Source organism: Miniopterus schreibersii (genome assembly GCF_964146895.1).
Source record: "Miniopterus schreibersii genome assembly, chromosome: 12".
Lineage (NCBI taxonomy): Eukaryota > Metazoa > Chordata > Mammalia > Chiroptera > Miniopteridae > Miniopterus > Miniopterus schreibersii.
In genome coordinates, this window is record NC_138112.1 from 66,409,602 (window position 1) to 66,430,859 (window position 21,258).

Consider the following 21,258-nt stretch of genomic DNA (forward strand, 5'->3'; position numbering starts at 1 on the left):
ACCTGAAGTGTGCAAAGAAGCCAGCTCACCAGGAGGTCACCTTGCAAATTCAGCGCTAATTGGAAACAGACGACCTGCCTCTTCACTGTCCAGTGTCCCTGTCCTTCCAAAACGATGACTTTACTCGGCAACAATACAGTGCACGGCCAAGAGACGGCCTTTTCCAGCCTCCCGTGTGGATAGAAACGGCAGTGACACGGCCTTGGCCAGCGAGTCCTAAGGGGAACCTTGCTGGGAGAGCCTTGGGAACGCACCCATTTCTTCCTTAGGAGTCGCTCCTCTTCAAAGCTGCCTTCCTCCTCCAGGAAGGCGGCCGGAGAGCTGGCGGTGAGGCCCCGGCCTGCCACCCTCCAGGCCCTGAGGACGGACGTGCGCTGTGGAGAGCTGAGCCGGAAGAAGACCAGGGAGCCCCAAACTCCGATGACGCCTCGAACCTTCTCCCTTAGCTCCAGGCAGGCCCCCGGGCTTCTTGGAGAGCCCTCGCTTCCTAAGCTTTGGTGTTCAGGAATCTGGGACGCAGAGTTAAGTGCCATCTCTAAATGACAGGCTAACACGGGCATGGCTGGAAAGAAGGAACATCGGTTGTGCCAACGAGAAGACAAACCCGAAGCTCTCGGCACAGAGCAAGGGTCAGAATGATCGCCACTGATCGCCTGGCCACCTCCCCGGCGCTTTGGGGCTCAGCGTTACTTAATGCTGCGGTTGGAAGGGCCGGAGAGTCCCCGGTTTTGTGGCCCCCGCATTAAACGGGCGGGGAAACCGGGCTGCCCCAGAAATGGGTCAGGCTCAGGCTCAGGGCTCCTCGGATTGCTTCCTACACCGTGTGTCTCGTCCACGGCGAATGATCTGGAGAACTGTTGGTATCTGGTTAGCTGATAAGGGACACGGGTCAGTCATGCCGAACTGCCTGGTCCTTGAAGGTAAGGCCGACGGCAGTGCACCACTTGGGATTCTCAGGGTCTCCTAAATGCTTTTAGTGTAACTGCACCAAAATTTCTCCAGGGGACTCTAGACATAAGTAGATCATGGGTGTAGGCGATTAATTACCTTCAAATGCAATTGTTGGGGAGACCCAGATGCAGCCAGCAAGCTGCCCGCGCTAGGGCTCGGGACACCTGCTTGTCTCCGTGAAAGTTCACGTGTAGAAGACTCCCCGGGCTCGGAGCACGGACAGGACCTATTCCTAGCTTTCAGCTGCCAGCTGTGTGAATACTCACGCAGGAATTTAGGCATCGGCACTATTTGTGTCATAGTGGGGGGATTGTTTGCGTGTAAATGTGTCCGTATTTTGTGTGTCTTTTGGCTCTGCTGGTCCCTGTATGGCTTCTCCCATCTGCGGCAGTCACATCGGCCCGGGCAGGTTCCTTAGCCGTCGACTGGACGTTGGCTTCCCATTTGTTCACTGCACATAGGAAAACGTAGACTAATCAGATGTGTGACTTTATCACATGTGCTCGTTTCCAGAATTTCCAGTTCATAATGACAGGCCCTCCTTCACACGAAGGGCGAGCCCACTGCGTGTCACCAGGATCATCTATCGCCTCCTGTGAAGATAAGTGGGTATAAGAGCCGCTCTCTTGTGCCACAGTTAGTGAGCGAAGCTGCAAAGAATGAAAGAAATAAAACCTGTGCTCTATTCATGTTTTTCTCCCTAGTGGTATAAGAATTATCCCCAGTAGAACAAACGTTAAGAAAGAGAATGCATTTTAACCTCCCTGTAGAGGGAAAGTCACCTCATTATAAAGCCTCTCAAATTTAACGAAGCCCTATGGATTGCTAGAGACTTCTACGGGTTTGTCAAAATTTAGAATAACAGGTGTCAGGGGCTCTCAGAGGAGACAGGAAAAAACAAAGGGCACATAAAGGAGCAGAGCTGCTTCAGTTAAGGGAAGCGGGCGGTGACCTGGCCAAGATAAGAGACAGAGACGCACATGGGTGGCAGACCCAATTTAAGGAATCCTTTTGTATTAAGCTACTTTTTAAGAGGCAGTAACAGCAGAAGTTTATAACAGTGTTAATAGTACTTGGTTGAGAAAAAAATATGCCAAATGTACTTGACTCTCCTAATTATGGCAAATTCTTGGAACAGATTGCTTAGGCCAAGTTGGAAAGACGGCCACCTGCCCGCCCTCTCCCCAAGGTTCATAAAGAACCGCGGAGCCTGTCAAGATTTTTGAGTTTTGACAATTCAATGATTATATTGCTAAGGTTTGGAAAGCAAATTAATTGAAGTTTCCCAAAATTCCTTACATGTCTTCTAAATCAGATAAATGGAGACTACTCACACTAGACATCTGATGCTATGTATGAATCAGCATTGCCTTAAATTAATTGGATTATAATAACTTATGCCTTGGTAATAATGGACTCGCATTCAGACAAGTGCTACAAAGTATGTGAATAGTGGACTAATATCAGGGTGCACTAACATTAAAGAGAAATTAATGAAAGTCTTTGTTAACATGACCATTTTTAAATGATTCAAAATTCATAGATACAAAGATCAAAAATCACTACACTTCAGTTTTAGTGCTTATGTTCAACAGTTTTGCTCTTCATAGCATTCAAATTAGAGGGTAAAATTAATAGAGAAAAACCACTGTCATATGTTTGATAAAATGTCCCATATTTTAAAAGCAAAAACCAATGTTTAAGTAATATTGTCATCTAACAATATTAATTATTAGTTTATTTAAATAGATAATATGTTTAAATAATCTTTTTTCAAGAAGATTGAGCATATATAGAACTGGCAATGTAGGTGGCAAAGTTTTTGCCTCACCTCATGGAAATTATATTCCAGTTTTTAGGAAAAACAACAATTTTTATAACCTCATAATGAGGTACAAATGTGTTAACTGCTAAGTTTTCAAAAGGAGGTGTCTTATTAGTAAGTAAATCATATCTGCTCAATAGATGCAGAGATTCCCTGGAATCTTCTTTGTTCTTGCTTTCAGACCACAAACAGTAAAACACTTTTACAGAAAGGACAGCATGGTCGAGTAGGATTCCACTATAATGCACCACAACTTTTTTACCCACGCATCTACTGATGGGCACTTGGGTTGAATTACATACAAGAATGCAGGAAATGGATTCTAAATGGGCCTGTGCAGCTCACTCGCCCTCACAAGCTCTTTCTTGCCTGTTACTTCTAATTTATGTCATTTTCCAGACCTTGACATTTAGAAAGAGGAAGCAGAGGCACTTTTTACATCAACTGTGTGTAAGTACGGCGAGACTCCTATCTTGTGCAATCGTAAATATTACTCTGAGAAAGGGAGAGGAAGTCTCAGAGGTTGGAGAGCAAGCAGAAAAATCGTGGCAGGAACAGCCAGTAGGAAGTTCTTGCTGAGAGTTCCCCAGAGGTGCCCTGGCCCACCAGCCACAACACACAGGAGCAGGCCGCAGGAACAGGTAGGCGTCTTGGTTTGGATCATAAATTTTGGGGGGGATTACTGTTTTCTTAACCGACAGCCAGGAATTCGATTCTCACCTTGTCTCTGCTGCTGACCACCTGCGTGGATCAGTGAATCAATTTCCCTCTTCGGGCCTCAGTTTACTCACTTTCCAAATAAGCGAACTGGGTAAAGCTATCCTTTGGTTTCCTTCATGCTTTGAGGTGGTGGTTTTATACAATCCTTTGCATTTCCTGATGTGTCACTCAGTCTTACAGAGTGCACTCTCCACAAGTACTGTACAACTAGATTAAATCCTGCAATAAGACCCCATTTTTCCATTCTAATTCTGTAATAGAGAAAACTGCTGTGTGCAGAGAAGTTGTTGTCCAAGCTATGACTTGTCCCCAAAGTGGGGATTTTAGAACGGTCTTGAAAAGTTGGGGGCCACACTAAGTTTGTATGCATGTGGTGAATGTGGAAGGACAGAGGATTGTTCTCAGACTGTGGAGTTTGGAGACGATGGCATCAGCATGGAGATTTCTTGTGAAACCATCCTCACAACCAAAACCCCCAAATTTTCATCTCAAACTCCATGCCCATCAAACAGTAACTCCACATTACCCTATCCTCCCAGCCCCTGGTAATCATCATTCTGTTTTTTAAAAATGAAATTTATTGGGGTGACATCGGTTACTAAGATTAAATAGGTTTCAAGTGTACATTTCTATGGTACATCATCTGTATATTGCATTGGGTGCCCACCACCCAAAGTCAAATCATCTTCTGTCACCATATATTTGACCCCCTTTGCCCTTTACTACCCCCCACCCCCTTCCCTCTGGCCACCACCACACTGCTGTCTGTGTCTATGTTTTTGTTTGTTTGTTTTCTTATTTGTTCATTTGTTGCCTTTAGTTTTATAGGCCTCTATGAATTTAAGCACCCCGGGTTCCTCACAGAAGGAGGCCTGCTGTGTGGCATCTGTCGCTCTGTGACTGGCTCATTTCCGTCAGCATGTTGTAGTCGCGGCTCGGTCTTGGGTCAAGATTTACTGTCGGGCCTTTAAATTTGGGATTGCTAGTGTCTATGTGCATCGGTGTCAACGGTGCCCACAGGAAAATGCAGAGCGCAAGGAGATTTGTGAACGGCCTGGACGGAATGGCTGTTTGTGTAGGGTGAGGAATGTGCACCAACTAATACAAAGAGAGGAGGCAAAGGACAAAGGAGAACAGGAGCATGTAGGGTGCATGTGAAACTGGCCACTGCGTGACAGTTAAGGTTTAAGGAACGTTTTTGTTGTTTTCTTCAAACCTTATCGCCTCTTTGATTGCTTTTGCTACACAATTCACTCTTTTAAACAAAACAGACAAAAGTAATACAAGAGAATAAATGTACATGGTATCCGAGAGTGCAGTGAGCTAGAGGCTCCCAGGCAGGCTCCGGGTTCTAGCCCTGGTCCTAGAATCAAGCACGTTCTGTGGTCCTTGGGTATAAGAATGGAAAAATACAGAAAGGAATTCACAAGTACAGAGACTTTGTTTTTAATCCTTAAATTGGGGCCAATCTTTGGCTTTCTTTCTTCGCAATTTATTTCTTTATTGTAGTAAAAATACTTAAGATTTACTCCCTCGACAGCCTTTTAAAAGGACACTACAGTGTTGCTATCCTCAGGCACAATGTTGTACAGCAGACCCCTAGGACTGATACTGCGTAATGGAAATTTCATGTTGCACAGCAGCTCCCCATTCCCTCCTCCCCCGGCTCCGGGCACCCACCATTCTATGAGTGGGACTATCTTCCATACCTTATATAAGTTAAATCATGCAGTAGTTGTCCTTCTGCTACTGGCTTATTACACTTAGAGCAGCGTCCTCAAGGTTAGCCTTAGAATAAGAAGGATATTTTGCAACACGTGACAATATGGATGCAGCTTGAAAGACTGGTTATTAAGACTAGAAAGAAGAAGGGATCTACATGGCATACTTGGCTATTAAACCCCAGCAGCAAGACAGAAGCCAAGTTACCAGGATATGGGAACAATTGTGGAGCTAGAGACCATCGGCCACGTTCCCTGAGGTCAGAATGTCGCCGTGGGTGACCATGGAGCTGATGAGCGGCCACCAGTGGGCCTCAGCGGTGAGGGAGGAGGGAAAGGCTCCGGGGGCCGAGGATCCCGTGCAGCTGGGCGCACAGGCCCAAACCTGCAGCGTCTGGAAGAGTTCTGGCATTGGGCTGTGTGGGTTCACACTGCACACTAGAACTCTGGGTGGAATAGGAAAGGATTACCCAACATCGTAATGGAAAGAAAATAAGACAATGATGCAAACTGAGCAGCGTGGGTGCCGCATCCCGGGAGGTGTAGCGCGGGGACGTGCCGCAGGCGAAACAGGTCCAAGGGCCGGGGAGGGAGCCGGCAGGGCCTGCTGGAGGGATACACTCAAGGCTGAAAAGCGAGTTCTATGTAAACTGTCTGCCTCTCAGCTGTGACACCTCCGAATGTTACAGTTTTCTCCAGGGACATTCTTCCCGTCCACATGGACGGGCTGTGTCAAGCCTGCTAGCTTCCCAGCTCTTCTGCTCCCCATAGGCAGCTTTGTCCCTGCAGGACAGGTCACCCCTTGGACAATGGAGGAAAAGCTTAAGTTCCTGCGAAGTCTGGTCCCTGGAAGTTTCGTATCAGCGAGTCTAACCGCGGGCCCTCACTGAGTTCACTGCCTCTTCCAGCGTCGTCAGCATCATGCGGTCACAGCCCGAGACCAAGGGAGCCTTTGCCTCCTCCGCTCCCGAGGACACAGTTATCCCCCAGCGAGAGGGACCCGGACACGTCTCCCAAAAAGAAGATACAGTGCAGAATGATCTCCAAAACGAAGCCACAGTTCTTGGAGTAAGTCCGCCTTATTATAAGGAAAACCCTGAGGAAAGATTGCGAATGTAAACCGACTGCAGATCTGCAGTGGATCTGGGAGAGCCTTTCATTTTCTTGGTCTGACTCCAGGCTAACTGGGACATGGAATGGGGTTTTATGGGAAGACTGTGTCCTTCCCAACCTTTCTGTAAACTAACAAAAACCACTGGGTCTTTCCCCCCTGAGATCTAGACAATAAATTCTCTTGTAAATTGCCCTTAATATAGTAGAGATAATGACTTAACCATACGATTTTACTCAATATGGTTAAGTTAGGTGATCTTATTTTGAGCTCATTTCTCACACATTTTAAGGCGAGACAACCTGGACTAATCTCACCATACATTTTCTCCCTGTTCACCTGGGCAACTGTAAGACACACCCTGGTGTCCCAGGTCCTCACCCTTCAGATCCAGGACTTTAATTACTGCACGGTTCTGAATATCACCTTTGAAGACCCAGCTCCTACTCATTCTAGGTTTTGGAAACCTGCCCAGTTGTGCCCTCTGGAATTCAGGGCCAGTTAACAGCAGAATCCTCTTTTTTCTCCATGTTCTCAAAGGCCTCTTCATTGCAAAGGCCATTTCTGTGCAAACCGAAATCTAGCCCTGAGGGAACTGTTTCCACTGCACCCCTCACTTCCAGGCGTGGAAGTGACGACTGTGTCTTCCTAGCTCCTCGTGGATGCGTCTAGATCAGTCTTCCCCTCTCATCTCTACATCTAATTTAGAAGCGCACACACCCTACTAGGTAATTCACTCCCATTAAAAAAACAACAACAATCTAATTGTTCTTTTTAGTTATTATTTGAAAAAGCCTAATTCAGTCTTCTACCCCAAATGATAGTTTAAAAAATGTTACTTATATTTTGAACACTGGAAAAGAATAATCATTTCAAGTCATTATAGACAGTCATGAACTTCAGGAGGTTTTGTTTTTTTTAAGGTAAATTTAATATTAGGAATAATTGAGAGTTGATAGGAGAATTAAAATGTAAGAAGACTGAGTTTAGTTTAAGAACCTAAAAATAATCAGTGTTTTATAAAATAACACAGACTGATGTGTTGGCAAATTTGAAAAGTGATCATCCTTAGAAAAATCATTTGATGAATATGTTGCCTGAAACTAAAACCAATTAGTGTTTGTCATTCTACTATTACTTACCAATATTAACTCCTAAATTAACTTCTTTCCAGTGACCGATGCCCTGCTAGGTTGCCTTTTTCCCTCTGAAGAAACCCCTTGTTCCTTCAGCTGACGCTCCCTACAGTCTAGCCTATGTGTAGCCTAGAATCACAAACGCAGTTCATTGTTGCTCCAGCAAGCAATAAGTTATTGTAAATATGTTAACTTACTCATACATTCATCTATCATTAATTGAGCACCTTCAATATGCCAGACACTATTTTACACACTTAAAATTATCAGTGAACTATACAGGTAAAAGAAAAAAAAATGACATTCTCATAGTATTTAAGAGATAAAGACAAATTTTAGTGCGTTCTCGCTTCTTTCACTCTCCCAGGTAACTTACCTTTTTCCTTCACGACATTGACTCCTCAATCACTGTCAATTCCTTTAGTAAAGTTACTGTCATAAGCCTTGGCTATTTCAATATTCATGTTTATGATTCTTCCAATATCATGTCTTCTCAGTTCCTCCACTGCTTCTCCCAAGCATCTTACCCATCCTTCCCTAGACAAACAGTCCCCGAGTTTTACCCTGGGCCTTATCAATACTAACAGCAGTGAACCCATCGTCAGCGACATTTCCAGCATCCCATACTCCAATCAGCAATCTAACCTTTCCATGTCACTCCCTCTGATTCTACATTGACTCTACTTTCTTTAATCCCACTGACACTTATTGATAATATCTTTTCTGCAGTCTTAACTCCTTATGTTGCCATTTCCTTCTTCACCTGGACAAGATCTTATAGTTCGCTCCCTCGTGTGAAAGCTCTCAACAGCCTCGTGTCCATAAAGCATGGTCTTCAGGAAAAACTGTGACATTGCTTTAATTCTAACTCTTCCCATTTTCCTACTCTATACCTGAATCCATGCAACTAATCTTAGTTACACACACACACACCCCTTCTGATTTATGGCCATAACCTCAAATGGACTGGAAAACCACCTAAAAATACATATTCTCTCATCCATTCATTTTCCTATTATCCCAGAAAACTATTTTATACATTCTTTCCCCTCAAGTCTTTTGTTTCTTCTCCATTTATTATCTTGTTTCCTATAATACTAAAAACATTTGAGGCAATCTGGATAGAATGTCCAGAAGCTGCTACACATCTGCAGTTCTGCACACCTGTGGCCAAATAGTCTCTCTCCCCACCAGCTATTAAGAATAAGTGGCCATCTAATTAATGACAGCCCTCCCTTTGTGCAGTAAATCCCATCTCTTGTCATTGGCTGCAGCGATTCTCCCCGTTCTCTCTGCAAAATTTTAAATCAATTCCATAAGCACAGAATCTTACTGCAATTTTTCCAATCTTGAAAACAAACAAACAAAAAAAATGCAAAAGCAAATACTTTTAAGTTCACACTCTCTCTAGCTAATACCCCATTCATTACTTACCTTCCCAGCAACTCTCCTCTAAAAGGTAGGGAGTCAATGTCTCCAATGACTTGAACAATATTCTCTCTTAAATCATATCTAATGGCATGTGTCCCCTTTGCTCCACATCACTAACCCAATTTTCAAGTCTCTGTTGTTAACTTCATAGAGTTAATGGAAATGCTTGATGCAACTGACCACTCTCTCCTACTTGAAACATTTCATTCATGTGAGTCCTTTATTAGCACCCCCTTGGTAAGTCTGCCTCCTATATCCACCTAACTGGACCATTGTTCAGGAAAAATTTTCTCCATCTACTTCTCCTAGAACCATAAAAAATTTGTCAACTAACTTTTTCAACATAAAGTTAGAATGTGCATATAATCATTCCCTGATTTGCTAGTTTAATAATCCTATCAGAAAACAAAAAAATGTTAGTAGTACATGAATTTCTCTTAGAGAATACCTGTTGGCTCCTTGCACCACATTCCCCCCCCCTTTTTAATATGACAGATTGTAACATTAATACTCTTTATAATTCACAATGTACTTTTAAAAAATATATATTTTTATTGATTTCAGAGAGAGGAAGGGAGAGAGAGAGATAGAAACATCAATGATGAGAGTAATAGATCGATCCACTGCCTCCTGCACCCCTGCTGGGGATCAAGCCCTCAACCCGGGCATGTGCCCTGACCGGGAATCGAACCTCGATCTCCTGGATCCTGGGTCGACGCTCAACCGCTGAGCCACGCCGGCTGGGCCACAATGTACTTTCAAATGCCACTTTCCTCTATTTAAAGTATATTCCAATGTTTTCCCTCTTGTCTCTTGTAGACTATCCACATCCTGTGTTGCCTGGTGATTTCAAGTTTCGGGGCTATTTTGATTTCTCCTGCCTACTCTTCCCACCTGAAGCCTGCAGTTTCCACCCTGTTGATGTCCGGGTACCCATTTGTAGGAGCTCTGTGTGTGAGTAGAGTGGGGTCTCCAAGAGAGGACATGCTTTCTAAATGCTAACGGGGTGCTAAGTCATGTGGTAACTCAGTCCCAAGAAGTGGGGAGAGAGGAGGAAAAGGCTAAGGCCTCCGACTTTCCCTCTGTCTCCGTCGCATGTCATGCCTCTGCGCTTCAGGAAGAGCAGAGGGGGCGTGACGGCCCTGCGGGGTGAGCAGGCACCCTGGGAGTGAATGGCGGGGACAAAAGGCAGCAGGGGACACAGTGGGCGCACCAGCACTTCTCACCTGGCCTCACGGCTTGCCTCTGGAAAAGCGGAAGCTTCTTCACAGCCTTCTTTGGGCCTTTGATGAGGCCGTTGGAATTTCTCCGGTCTAAGAACAACCTAGCTATCAGGTAGAGGGTGAAAAGGTGGTTTTTAAAATAAAACGAGCACCACCGGTAGATGCCGCAGGTTTGCAGAGGATTAAACCAGCAATGGTAGAGTTCCTGGCAGGCAGGGTGCTCTTGCCACGTGTTCAGGGGCAACCAGAACACCTGGAAAGCATGTTTGCTGCCTGCCATGTCAAGGCTCATGAAGAAGGTTCCTTTCTTTGGCCCTCGCCAGGGCCTAGGCATGCCTCGCCACACACTTCTTTTCTATGTAGTATTCTGTACAAAGGAGAAAAAGCACACATTCTGGGCAGATGAATTTTACCAAGGCATCACCTCTGTGTGGATACAGTACTTGTGTGGACGCCAATCACGCAGTGACATAAGAGGGCCCTGCTCCTGCACCCACAGCATAATTTGCCCGTGATTTTTCTATCTAGCCAGTAGTTGTGGTTTCCACATTAGAATTAACTCATGCTGGACCCTCTTTGCCTGTGACAACCAAATCCCCAAGCCACGGCTAACCAACATTGTACTTTCTCAGAATGTCTTTCTTCTGCCAGTTGGGATCACATACTGACTTCTGGGGCTTTGTGATGAAATACTCTTCACATCCGACCCTGTGCTTCCCCCTTTCCTCCACCCCAGCCTGACTCAGGCCACCCGCACCGATGGCTTGAAGCCCACGTGCTTCTGCACCTTGCCCCACGAGTGCTTCTGCTGGCTCCTCCCATCTTCCTCTCCCTTCAAGTCACTGGTCTTTCTCAACCTCCTTTCTTTCAACCACGTAATTTTTTAAACGTACAATGATGTTTATTATGGAGTTTCTTTAGACGGTGAAACATGGCGAACAGTGAGATGTCCAACAATAAGAGATGGACTAATAAATTATGCATCAGCCATATGACTAAATATACAACCACTACACATAAGGCTTTAAAGGAATAATGATTTAATGAGAAAAAGCTTACAAGATGCTGTTCAGTGGAAAAAAAAATAATAACACCAGAAAACAACTCTATAATCAAATTCAGAGAAGAAAAGCCATACACATTAAACTGTATTTACAGTCAGATTCTATGATGGAAAAATAGAGCCCTGGCAACAAATATAAATAATTAAGAAAAATTCCCCATCTATTAAAAACAGTTGATTCTAAGTGGGGAGTTTCCCGATGCTTCCATCTCACATCAAGTGTTTTGCAGATACTGCTTGTAGTCAAGTCTGGCCCATTACAACAATTAGACGTCCCTAGACCCCTACTGTATGGAGATTTCTAGATCAGGCACTACACCCGGGGTAGCAGTCAACCTTGTAATTTATAACACTCTCCTCCATGCACACCTTCTCTCCAGGCGTCCTCAGCTCTCAGTGATTTTCACTGACATGAATCCAGACTCTTGAGCATTTGCCGATTCTTGAAAGTCAGTGGAAAACATCTTGAGGGCAGAAACCAGGCCTCTCTATCAATATGGACCCACACCATTCCTAAGTGTCACCTCCCTAAAAGTTCTACATTACTTACCGATTGAGTGATTGACACGTTTCCACAAAACAACTGAACTGATCATTTCTCTCTCTTCTGAGCAGTTTGCCGTCACCGGATTCCTCTCCATTATCTCTGGGAAAAAATCAACTAAGCCCTTTGTAAGTATAAGAACCATCAAATCTCAGCTTGTTGGTATAAAAGAAACTTCAGAGTTAATTCTTCCAGTTCAAAATCTCCATTTGACTGTTTAGGGAAACAGGCGCAGAGCAAGTGAAGGGGTCCAAGTTCCCCCGGCCCACTGGCAGGACCAGCAGCAAAGCCCGCGTTCCTTGCCTTCCCACCCGGTGCTCTTTCCCCTACCAAACGGAGCTCGTGGGTCACAGCCCAAGCTCGGAGGAGGGTCACCTCAGTTGCTTAGCCAGTGGAAATGTTTACGTATGCCAGGACTCTTTAAAACTTGTTATCTTGGCCCTGGATAGGGTAAAGGACCATCCCACTTAGATCTTAGAGATTCTTTTTTCTAGAAAAGTTCACCTAATAATTTGTCAATTTCCCTAAATGGCATGGAGAGAGGCAGAGATGTGTGGGTTAGATCCTCTCTGGCTGTCTCCTTTACGCCTTCAGGAACAAGGAACTGTCAGACTGTAGCCACTCTCTGGACCAAGGTCAGGAGTTGGGGGCCAGGGGGCAGAGGCAGCTGAGGTCTTCGATCTTCTCCATAGCAACCTTTCCCTCTCCCCTGACACATACCCTCAAGGATGACTGCAAGGAAAAGAGCGTGCACTGGGGGCCTGGTCCAGAGCCCGCACATCAGTGTCTTGGCAGAGGAGTCACATCCTGTGACAGCCCCTTTCCCCAAAGAGACTATGACCCTGGAGTGAGTGTGGTGATGAGGTTCTCATAGGCCCGATCCACCTATAGAATGTGTCCCAACTTCTCCAGTTTGCTTCTTTCTTTTTTTCTGAAGCTGCTTCTTTATGGAAGAAGAAGCCATAGACTGGTCTTCCCAGGAGGGACCACAGGCCATAGTCTAGGAGCCCTGAAAGCTTCTAGAAGATGATTCTAAGTCTGTTGAGGAGTCGAGGGAGATATTAGCAGTACCGCTTGTGTCTTCAGTGCTGCAGCGTCAAGGAGCCAGAACCCCTCTCCCAAAGCAGGAGTTGTTCATAGAGTCTCTCATTCAACAAACATTTACTGATTATAGGAGGTGAGGAACTAGACAGTGAGGAGTGCTTCGTTCATGTGATACAGGCATGAATGAAACACAGCATGTGCCCACTAGGACTATGTGGATTAGACGGGAGACAGACCCAGGGAAGCTCGGCTGCAGTGCAGTGGACAGAGGGGAACAATCACCTGCTGCTTCTGTGATGAGGTCCCAGCGCAGAATTTCTCTTCCAGGCCACGAGCAGCATGACCTCCAGTGCAGTGAGTTCTGTTGTCGCTGGAGTGGGCCTCCTCTTCCTCATTCACAGCCTGGTAGCCCTGGGGGCTGCCTCTCAACTGTGTGACTCAGAAAAGGAGCATCTATTCTTGCCTCACTCGGGGTCCCCCAATCCAACATATGAAGTCAAGGACTGTGTCCTGGACGGTATCAGTCTCACAGTAAGTACTTTCGGATGGAGTGCCCTGTCATGTGAAATCTGTCTCCCCTTTGCACAATCTTGCCTTTCCACCACTCCTTGCCCTGTCGGCCTGAATACCTGGAGGCAGGTAGCCGAAGAAAAAATTACTACAGTTGAAAGAGGCCCATCAGCAGACTGCATAATATGGGGGGTGCCTTGTGCGAAGTTGAAAAAGGAATCCAAGAAGGCATGTGGGCAGTCCGTCCCTTCAGCAGTTTTTCTTAAATAAAAATTCCCTTCTCAGTAGGTTTAACTCTCAAAGTGCCCTCTTCGTTGAACAGGCATTATTTTCCTCAATGAAACATCTGAGAAACATACTCTTTATTTGAATTTCATTTGATTTGGGATGAAGGTATCCTACCTTAAGTTACATACGGATTTTTGAACCTGAAGCCCATACATCTGATTGTTATACTTTGGCCTCATAGGTCTGGCTGGGGGGGGGGGGGGGGAGGTGGCCCACCAGCGGATGCAACTCCTCGCAGAAATGCCAACATCTCTAGACAGCGCTTCCTTACCTCCTTTCCCTCGAAACTTGATAGTCACCACCTGCTGATGGAGACAATCCTGGCTCAGTCCATCCTTTTATATACAGGCTCAGAGTTTTAAAACCATCACCTCTGGTCCTTTATGGAGAAAGTTTTCTTCCCTTGTGACTCCTGCCGTTAGGCGCTGGGGAGACAAAGGCACTGCCCCTCCCTCCCTGGGACCTGTCTGTCTCCTGAAGCTTAGGGGGTGTGCCCCTGCCCGTGAGCCCGGGGTTGTGCACAGCAAGCCCTGTGCCCGGGCCTTGAGGGACTGGAAGAGCACAGGTCTGTCAGCCTTTGAAAGGACAGGAGGCTCCAGGCCCAGGGAGCACGCCGGGGCCCACGCGGCGTAAGTGAAAACGGGCCCGCACCTGCGGACACGACGGGGCGGCCCGAAGGAAAGGGACATAGGAAAAGCCGCTCGAGATAAATAACGGATTACTCTTCTCTCCGAAGGTGGGACACCAAGGCTCTGAGATGAAGCTGTGTTATTTTTCTTTCTGTCCGTCCTTACATCGTTGACACTTGCAGATGGCCCCATTGTCCCCCTCGCCCCTTTGCCCACCTCCTCCCAGCTCCCACCCCTTGCCTCCGGCCTCACCGCGCTGTTGGCTGTGTGTGTGGGGTGTGATGTATGTTCTTGGACAAAGCCCTTCCCATTCTTTCACCCAGTCCCCCCCCCCCCCCCGACAGCTGTCAGTCTGTCTCCATTCGTTACGGCTGTTCATCTTGCTCATTAGGGCCCACACGTCAGTGAGATCCTGTGGTTCTTGCCTTTCCCTGCCTGCTTATTTCACTGAGCATGACCGTCTCTGAGGTGACACCGCTGCTGCTTATTTCCCTTCTTCTGCTAAGCGATCCAGAAGAGAAAGCCGGAGGGAGAAGGGAACGACTCTCCCTGTCCCTCGTTCTGTCCATGTCGGGAGCCTTCGCCCCCGGCCGCCTCTCAGTGAGGCCCGGGGCCGGCTCGCCCCGCTCACGCGGCGCCCCCCCTGTGCTGCTGTGCAGGCCGTGCTGGCGGTGATGCTCATCTTCTCGGCGCTGGAGCTCCTCCTGGCCGCCTACGCTTCTGTCTTTTGGTGGAGACGGGTCTGCTCCAGCAACCCTGGGGTGAGTACTCCGACATGTCACACGATGCTTGCTGGGTCCCAAGATTTGAGCTAGGATGATCCAGGTCACTGGATGCATGTGGAAGGCAGCTTTTACGGTGAGAAAAGAGCTTGAGTAATGAGCGCGGCGCCTTCATGATGACGCTCAGGCCATCTGAGATCAGTCGGTGCCCACTGAGTGGCAAACCAGTTAGAGAATTGCTTAATGTGAAGCTAGATGACTTTAGAGATCACGTGTCTCAGTGCCTTATAAAAGAACCACGGCTTGGGTAAGTCACGTGCAGAATGAATCATACAGACTAATGGGCTGAATCGAGAACTTGCATCTCCTCAGTCTTGCCATGAACAGCCACCCGACTCCCTAGCACAGGTCCCTCCCTGGCTGATGTGATGAGATTTTACTAGGACATCTCTGTTCTGCTTAGGCTTTCCTGTGATCTCCCTTATTTCTTCTTAGGTCTTGACATTACACATTTAAAATACTCTTTTCTTTAAAAGCTGTAGTAGGAAAAAGAGAGAGAGAAATATTTAAAGGGAATGAATAAATTATGACTCAGTTATGATCTTATCTGAAAATGGCAACATAATTAGCAGATTGGAGAATGGCATTTGTTTGAACTAACTGATGCAATCATATATTATCGGAAAGTTGGGAGAGCTCCTACTCTACAACATTTGGGGGGAATGCAGTATAAGTATATATTTTAAAACCTCCAAACTTTGAGTTTAAAAACTGTTAACAAATGTTATCTTTCCTAGAGTTCATTTTCCTTGCCTCAGTCACAAGACCATATCAAACATGTCAAAGACTTCTTCAAGGCCATGGATATGTGTAACTGTTAGACTTAGAGGAAAAAGTAAAGAGAAACCCAGTGCTCCTGGGAAAGTGTGATGAGACTTTCCTGAAGTTTCGGCTACTTTACACTCTAGAAGAAACTTTTAAAAAATAGCTTTTGTTTCGTATTTTGTCGCTATGAGTAATTTTTTAGTTGCTCTTAAAAACAATTTCCCCAAAGCTCAGGTCAGTAAAATTTTACTAGCCTGTCTTCTAAAGTGGCCATAAAATTTCTGTGTTTTGGGGTAAACTAAACAGGAAGTGATTGTCTATTCATAAACAAGGAGAGAAAAGGCACAGTCTTGTGCTAATGCAAATTGGCTAAGTCATGTGGCTGTGCAGGCTCTGTTTCTGTATTATTTTCACATGCATATTGCTTAAATAATAGATGTTAGGTTTGCAAGAACATTTTTATTAAAAATACTTTAAAAATATATGGCTCCATTTCTGTCAATTGAATTAATTACATTTCTGTCAATTAAATATAGCTCAACGTTCTGTCTCATTTAATGACTTTATTCTAAAATATGTGGATTCAAAGATTAGAATTAATCACAATGCTCTCTCCCATCTAAGTTCTGGACCAAATAAGAAACTAGACATATAGAAATAACATCAGCTTAATTACTGTATTGGAGTAAACAACATGACTGACCGAATAAAGACATTCCAAATACTGCCTCTGGGTCTAGGTCTTGGGTCCTGTCCCAGAGGGGAACATGCAACAGACGTGCACTTAGGTGTTTTCTAAATGGCATGTACAAAAATGGTCACAGAAGTCATATACATACGAGCCCCCAAAGGAAAACTATTCAACTAAACAGCAGAAGAAACATAAAAAGGGTGGTATATTTAAACAATGGAGTAGTATACAGCACCGTGAATGAACACACCACAATTCATGCGGCCACATGGGTAAAGCCACAAAACAATGATTGGGGAACAAACACTCTGTATAAGAGAGTATATACTGTATAAATGCATTTACATAAAATACAGTTTAAACACAAGCAAAACTAATATATGGTGTTAGAATCAGGGGTGTGGTCACCCTTGGAGTTAATAATTGGAAGGGAACCAGAAGGCCTGTGGTTTCTGGAAATGTTCTTTTCCTTGGTCTGGATGCTGGTGCTGCGCATATAGGACATGTCCTCTTGTTTCTACGTTACAATGGAATAAAAACATTTTAAAAGTTACTTTTGACCTCTTGTGCCTGTCTTGTTATTGAGCCATCCCTCATTTCTCCATAGTCAAATTCCTTTAAAACGTCATCTCCCCCAAACCTTGGAGTCATCCTGGGCTCTCCTGTTTGCCTCACACACCATATCTAATCTACCATTAAAACTCGCTAGATCTAACTTCAAAATATATCAAGTCTGATTACTTCTCTCCACCTCGCAAGCGCTCTGGCGCATCGTTTTCCACTGGCATGACTGCAGTGAGCACCCGGCTGGTCACCCATGCGCCTCGGCCTTTTCTCCACACAGCAGACGGTGGGAGTTTTAGAAATCTAAAACCATATCATGTCGTTTCTCTGCTCAAACCCATTCCATTCCATTCTAAATAAGAGCCAGGGCCCTTCAGTGGCCTCATTTACTCTCTGATCTGCTCCCTGACGTCTGTCCCCCTCGCTCTTTCTGCTCCTGTCCCGCTGGCCTTTTGCTGTCCCTTGGCATTTTCTTTGTTTCTGGAACTGTACACCTGCAGGCTGCCCTGTCTGGAATGCTTTTCTTGCAATCATTTTCATCACTGGTTTTCTCACTTCTTTCAGGTCTTTCTTCAAATCTCTCAGCCTCAGTGAAATGTTCCCCCACCAACCAACATAAATTGTGACCCTCTTTCCCCTTGCCTTGCTAACTTTTTCTCCATAGTACTTACTGTCATCTCACTTACTATACATTTTCTTTGCTTGTCAACTGTATGCCTACTGCCAGCAGTCTGCAAGCTACATTAGGGCACTCAAGTACTACTCCTCGCTGAGGCTTCAGCTCCCATTTCGGTGCTTTTATGTGTGTGCGCCACTTTTAAAGTGGGGTGCAGAACCTTAGAGATTCCCCTTTATCCTATAAGTCAAGCCATGCAATACAATTATATTTTGTCCAAGATCTATTTCTTGTTTGTTTTTTGTTTGTTTTTTTTTAAATTTATCTTTATTGTTGAGAGTATTACAGGTGTCACATTTCCCCCCCCAATTGACCCCCTCCACCTCACTCCCACCCCCTTCCCAGGCCTTCACCCCGTTATTGACTGTGTCCATGGGTTATGCATATATGCATATAACTTCTTTGGTTAATCTCTTCCCACCCTCCACCCCCCTTCCCTCTTTCCTCTGAAATATGATCGTCTGTTGCATGTGTCAGTGTCTCTGGATCTATTTAGTTCGTCAGATTCTTTTGTTCATTAGCTTCTTCTTAAAGAAGACACTTCAACTTTTCCTGTAGTGCTGGTCTGGTGGTGATGAACTCCTTTAGATTTTTCTTATCTGTGAAGCACTTTATCTGACCTTCAGTTCTAAATGGTAGCTTTGCTGGGTAGAGCAATCTTGGTTGTAGTTCCACGTTTTTCATCACTTTGAATATTTCTTGCCACTCCCTTCTGGCCTGCAAGGTTTCTGTTGAGAAATCAGCTGACAGTTGTATGGGTGCTCCCTTGTAGGTAGCTAACTGCTTTTCTCTTGCTGCTTTTAAGATTCTCTCTTTGTCTTTAACTTTTGGCTTTTTAATTATGATGTGTCTTGCTGTGGGCCTCTTTGGGTTCCTCTTCTTAGGGACCCTCTGTGCTTCCTGGACTTATAAGTCTATTTCTTTCCCCAGGTAGGGGAAGTTTTCTGTAATTATTTTTTCAAATAGGTTTTCAATTTCTTGGTCTCTTTCCTCTCCTTCTGGCACCCCAATAGTACAAATGTTGGCCCTCTTGAAGTTGTCTGAGGGGCTCCTTATACTATCTTCATATTTCTGGATTCTTTTTTCTTTTTGCTCTTCTGGCTGGGTGTTTTTTGTTTCCTCATGTTCCAAATTGCTGATTTGATTCTCTACTGTTGACTCCCTATAAATTATTCTTCATTTCAGTTCCTGTAGCCTTCATTTCCAATTGGTACTTTATTATGTTATCGATTTTCTCAGTTATTTCCCTAATAGTCTACTTAAACATCCTTATAAACAAAATTCTGAACTCTGTATCTGTTAGGTTGCTTGGATCTATTTCATTTAATTCCTCTTCTAGAGATTTCTTCTGTTCTTTCCTTTGTGACATGTTTCTTTGCTTCTGTATTTTGGCTGCTTCCAGGTATTTGTTTCTATGTACTAGGTAGAGCTGCTATGTCTCCTGGAATTTGTAGAGTTGCTTTGTGTAGTAGGTGTCCTGTAGGGTCCAATGGCTCAGCCTCCCAGTCACCTGAGCTGGGCCTTCTAGGTGCTCCCCTGTGTGGGCTGTGTGCACTGTCCTGTTGTAGTTGAGCACTGGGTACACTGTCTCTGGGGCCTCCCGGGAGGTGAAAAGTCAGCCTGTGCCAGTGCCTTGCCCAGGGCCACGCAGCATGAGCTACACAGCAAACCGTAGTTGGCTGCTCCTTGTGCTGGGCTTGGCGGTGCCCAGGAGAGGCCAAGCTATGAGCCAATGCAGCTGCCGCTAGTGCCAGGCCTGGGGCCGCTTATCAAGCCGTATGGGGCAGCTGCTGCTTGTTTGAGAGATTTTAGGAAAGTCCTAAGCATGAGGCTCGAGAGGCCACTTGCACAGAAAAGCCCCTGGAAACGGCCGGATGAGCTGCAGGTGGGGAGGGGCGGGGCCTCCGGGAGTCACGGGGCGGGGCCAAAGGTGAGAGTCAGGCGCTGGCGACTCAAACATGGCGCCTGCCTGCCGGCTGTGCGGGGAGGACTCGCCACAGGAGCCATGGCCTCCGCCAGCCCCTCTGCCCGGGAGGAAGCCGCCCTCCGCCTCTCGCCCGGATCTCAGGCAGGTCAGTTCCTCCCGAGGGTCCCGGGTCCTTTCCGGCTGCTCCCGGCGCTGGGCTCAGAGGGAGCGTCCGAGTGAGTCCGAGCCGGGCCCTTTGAGAGGAGCTGCTGGGGCTCCCGCAGCCTCCGCGACCCTCAGGGACAGTCCCCGCTGGGTTCACAGCCCGGAGTGGTGGGGACGTCTCTTCCCGGCCTGGAGCCCTGGGCTGGGGGCCTGCTGTGGGGCTGGGACCCCTCCCTCCTCTGGGAAACCCCTACCACCGAGATTCCCTCCTGGGTTTACCCGCGGCACCGGGTGTGGCCCCGCGGCCACGTCTCCGGGATCCAGCCCTGATCCACCCGCGTCTCTGCTCCTCATCCCGGTGTTGGTGCTCCTTCAGCTCCCTGGTGGCGGGGCTTCTGTGCAGCCGGATCCCAGGAGGCTCTGAGTGACGGTGGTTCAGGGTTTTAGTTGTGATTTTGATGAGGCTGCGGGAGGCGGCGGGCGCAGCTGCTCCCTACGCCGCCATCTGGTTTCTTCATCTGTTTGTTCTTTGCTGTTAATAGAAAGTTTCTTCAGACTATCTGGAGAATTCTATTCAGAATTGTCAGAAGCAGTAGAAAAAAGCAGAGGCTGAGAACCAAAATGGTAAAATGAGACACATTTTGAAATAACCTTCGCCTGCTTAATATCAGTAATTCATCCCTAAAAATCAGGGATTCTGCATGAAGGCAGTTCTTTTTCATCATTTTAAAGGAAACAAATTCTATGCTATTACCCAAACTCCCATTCAATTTCCTAAAATATAAGCAAAAGGCAGTAAACTATCTACATATAGGTAGTAAGTTAACAGGTTATAAAAGGCTTAGAATATTGCAGTTACTTGCTCACCAAATAATCACGGCGCTTGGCTGCAAACACGCTGTGTGCGCAGTTCGTGGCTGCGGTTCGTGGCTGCAGTTCGTGGCTGCGGTTCGTGGCTGCAGTTCGTGGCTGCGGTTCGTGGCTGCGGTTCGTGGCTGCAGTTCGTGGCTGCGGTTCGTGGCTGCGGTTCGTGGCTGCAGTTCGTGGCTGCAGTTCGTGGCTGCGGTTGGAGCCAGCACCATCTGGCCTGCTCTTCCCTTGCGCTGCACAGCGGGCTTTTCAAAACACCACGTGATTCCGAGGGCCTATCAGCTCACTTAGAATTTAAATACACACTTGCCTCACACTTGGTTTTGTTTAAAATGTTGCATTGCACGTTAGGCACATACATTAAAATTTACCTGAATAAACATCGGCAGAAAAATGTTGTGTTGAGAAATACATCCCTTCTCTGATGTTTGGATGTAAAAAACAATGAGGAATTATATATATATATAAAATAAGCAGAAAGCACAGTGTGCGATTATTTCTATACACCAGTGGTTCTCAACCTGGAATGATGTGTTTCCCTCAGAGAGCTACTTTGGCCATATCTGGAGACAGTTTTGGTTGTCACAATTGGGGACGTGCTACTAGCATCTGATGCGTGGAGGCCAGAGATGCTGCCAAATAT

The 21,258-nt window shown here is 46.1% G+C and overlaps 1 protein-coding gene across 1 annotated transcript; it reads left to right on the forward strand.

The window, feature by feature from the left end:
• The first annotated feature begins 3,304 nt into the window (after window positions 1–3,304).
• LOC308565277 (membrane-spanning 4-domains subfamily A member 7-like) lies at window positions 3,305–16,992 on the forward strand. Its single transcript, XM_081154245.1, has 7 exons — window positions 3,305–3,417; window positions 6,126–6,285; window positions 9,715–9,849; window positions 11,797–11,853; window positions 13,097–13,300; window positions 14,856–14,957; window positions 15,716–16,992. The coding sequence occupies exons 2-7, from the start codon at window positions 6,139–6,141 to the stop codon at window positions 15,797–15,799; spliced, it is 729 nt and encodes a 242-aa protein (XP_081010371.1). The 5' UTR covers window positions 3,305–3,417; window positions 6,126–6,138; the 3' UTR covers window positions 15,800–16,992.
• The last annotated feature ends 4,266 nt before the right edge of the window (window positions 16,993–21,258 follow it).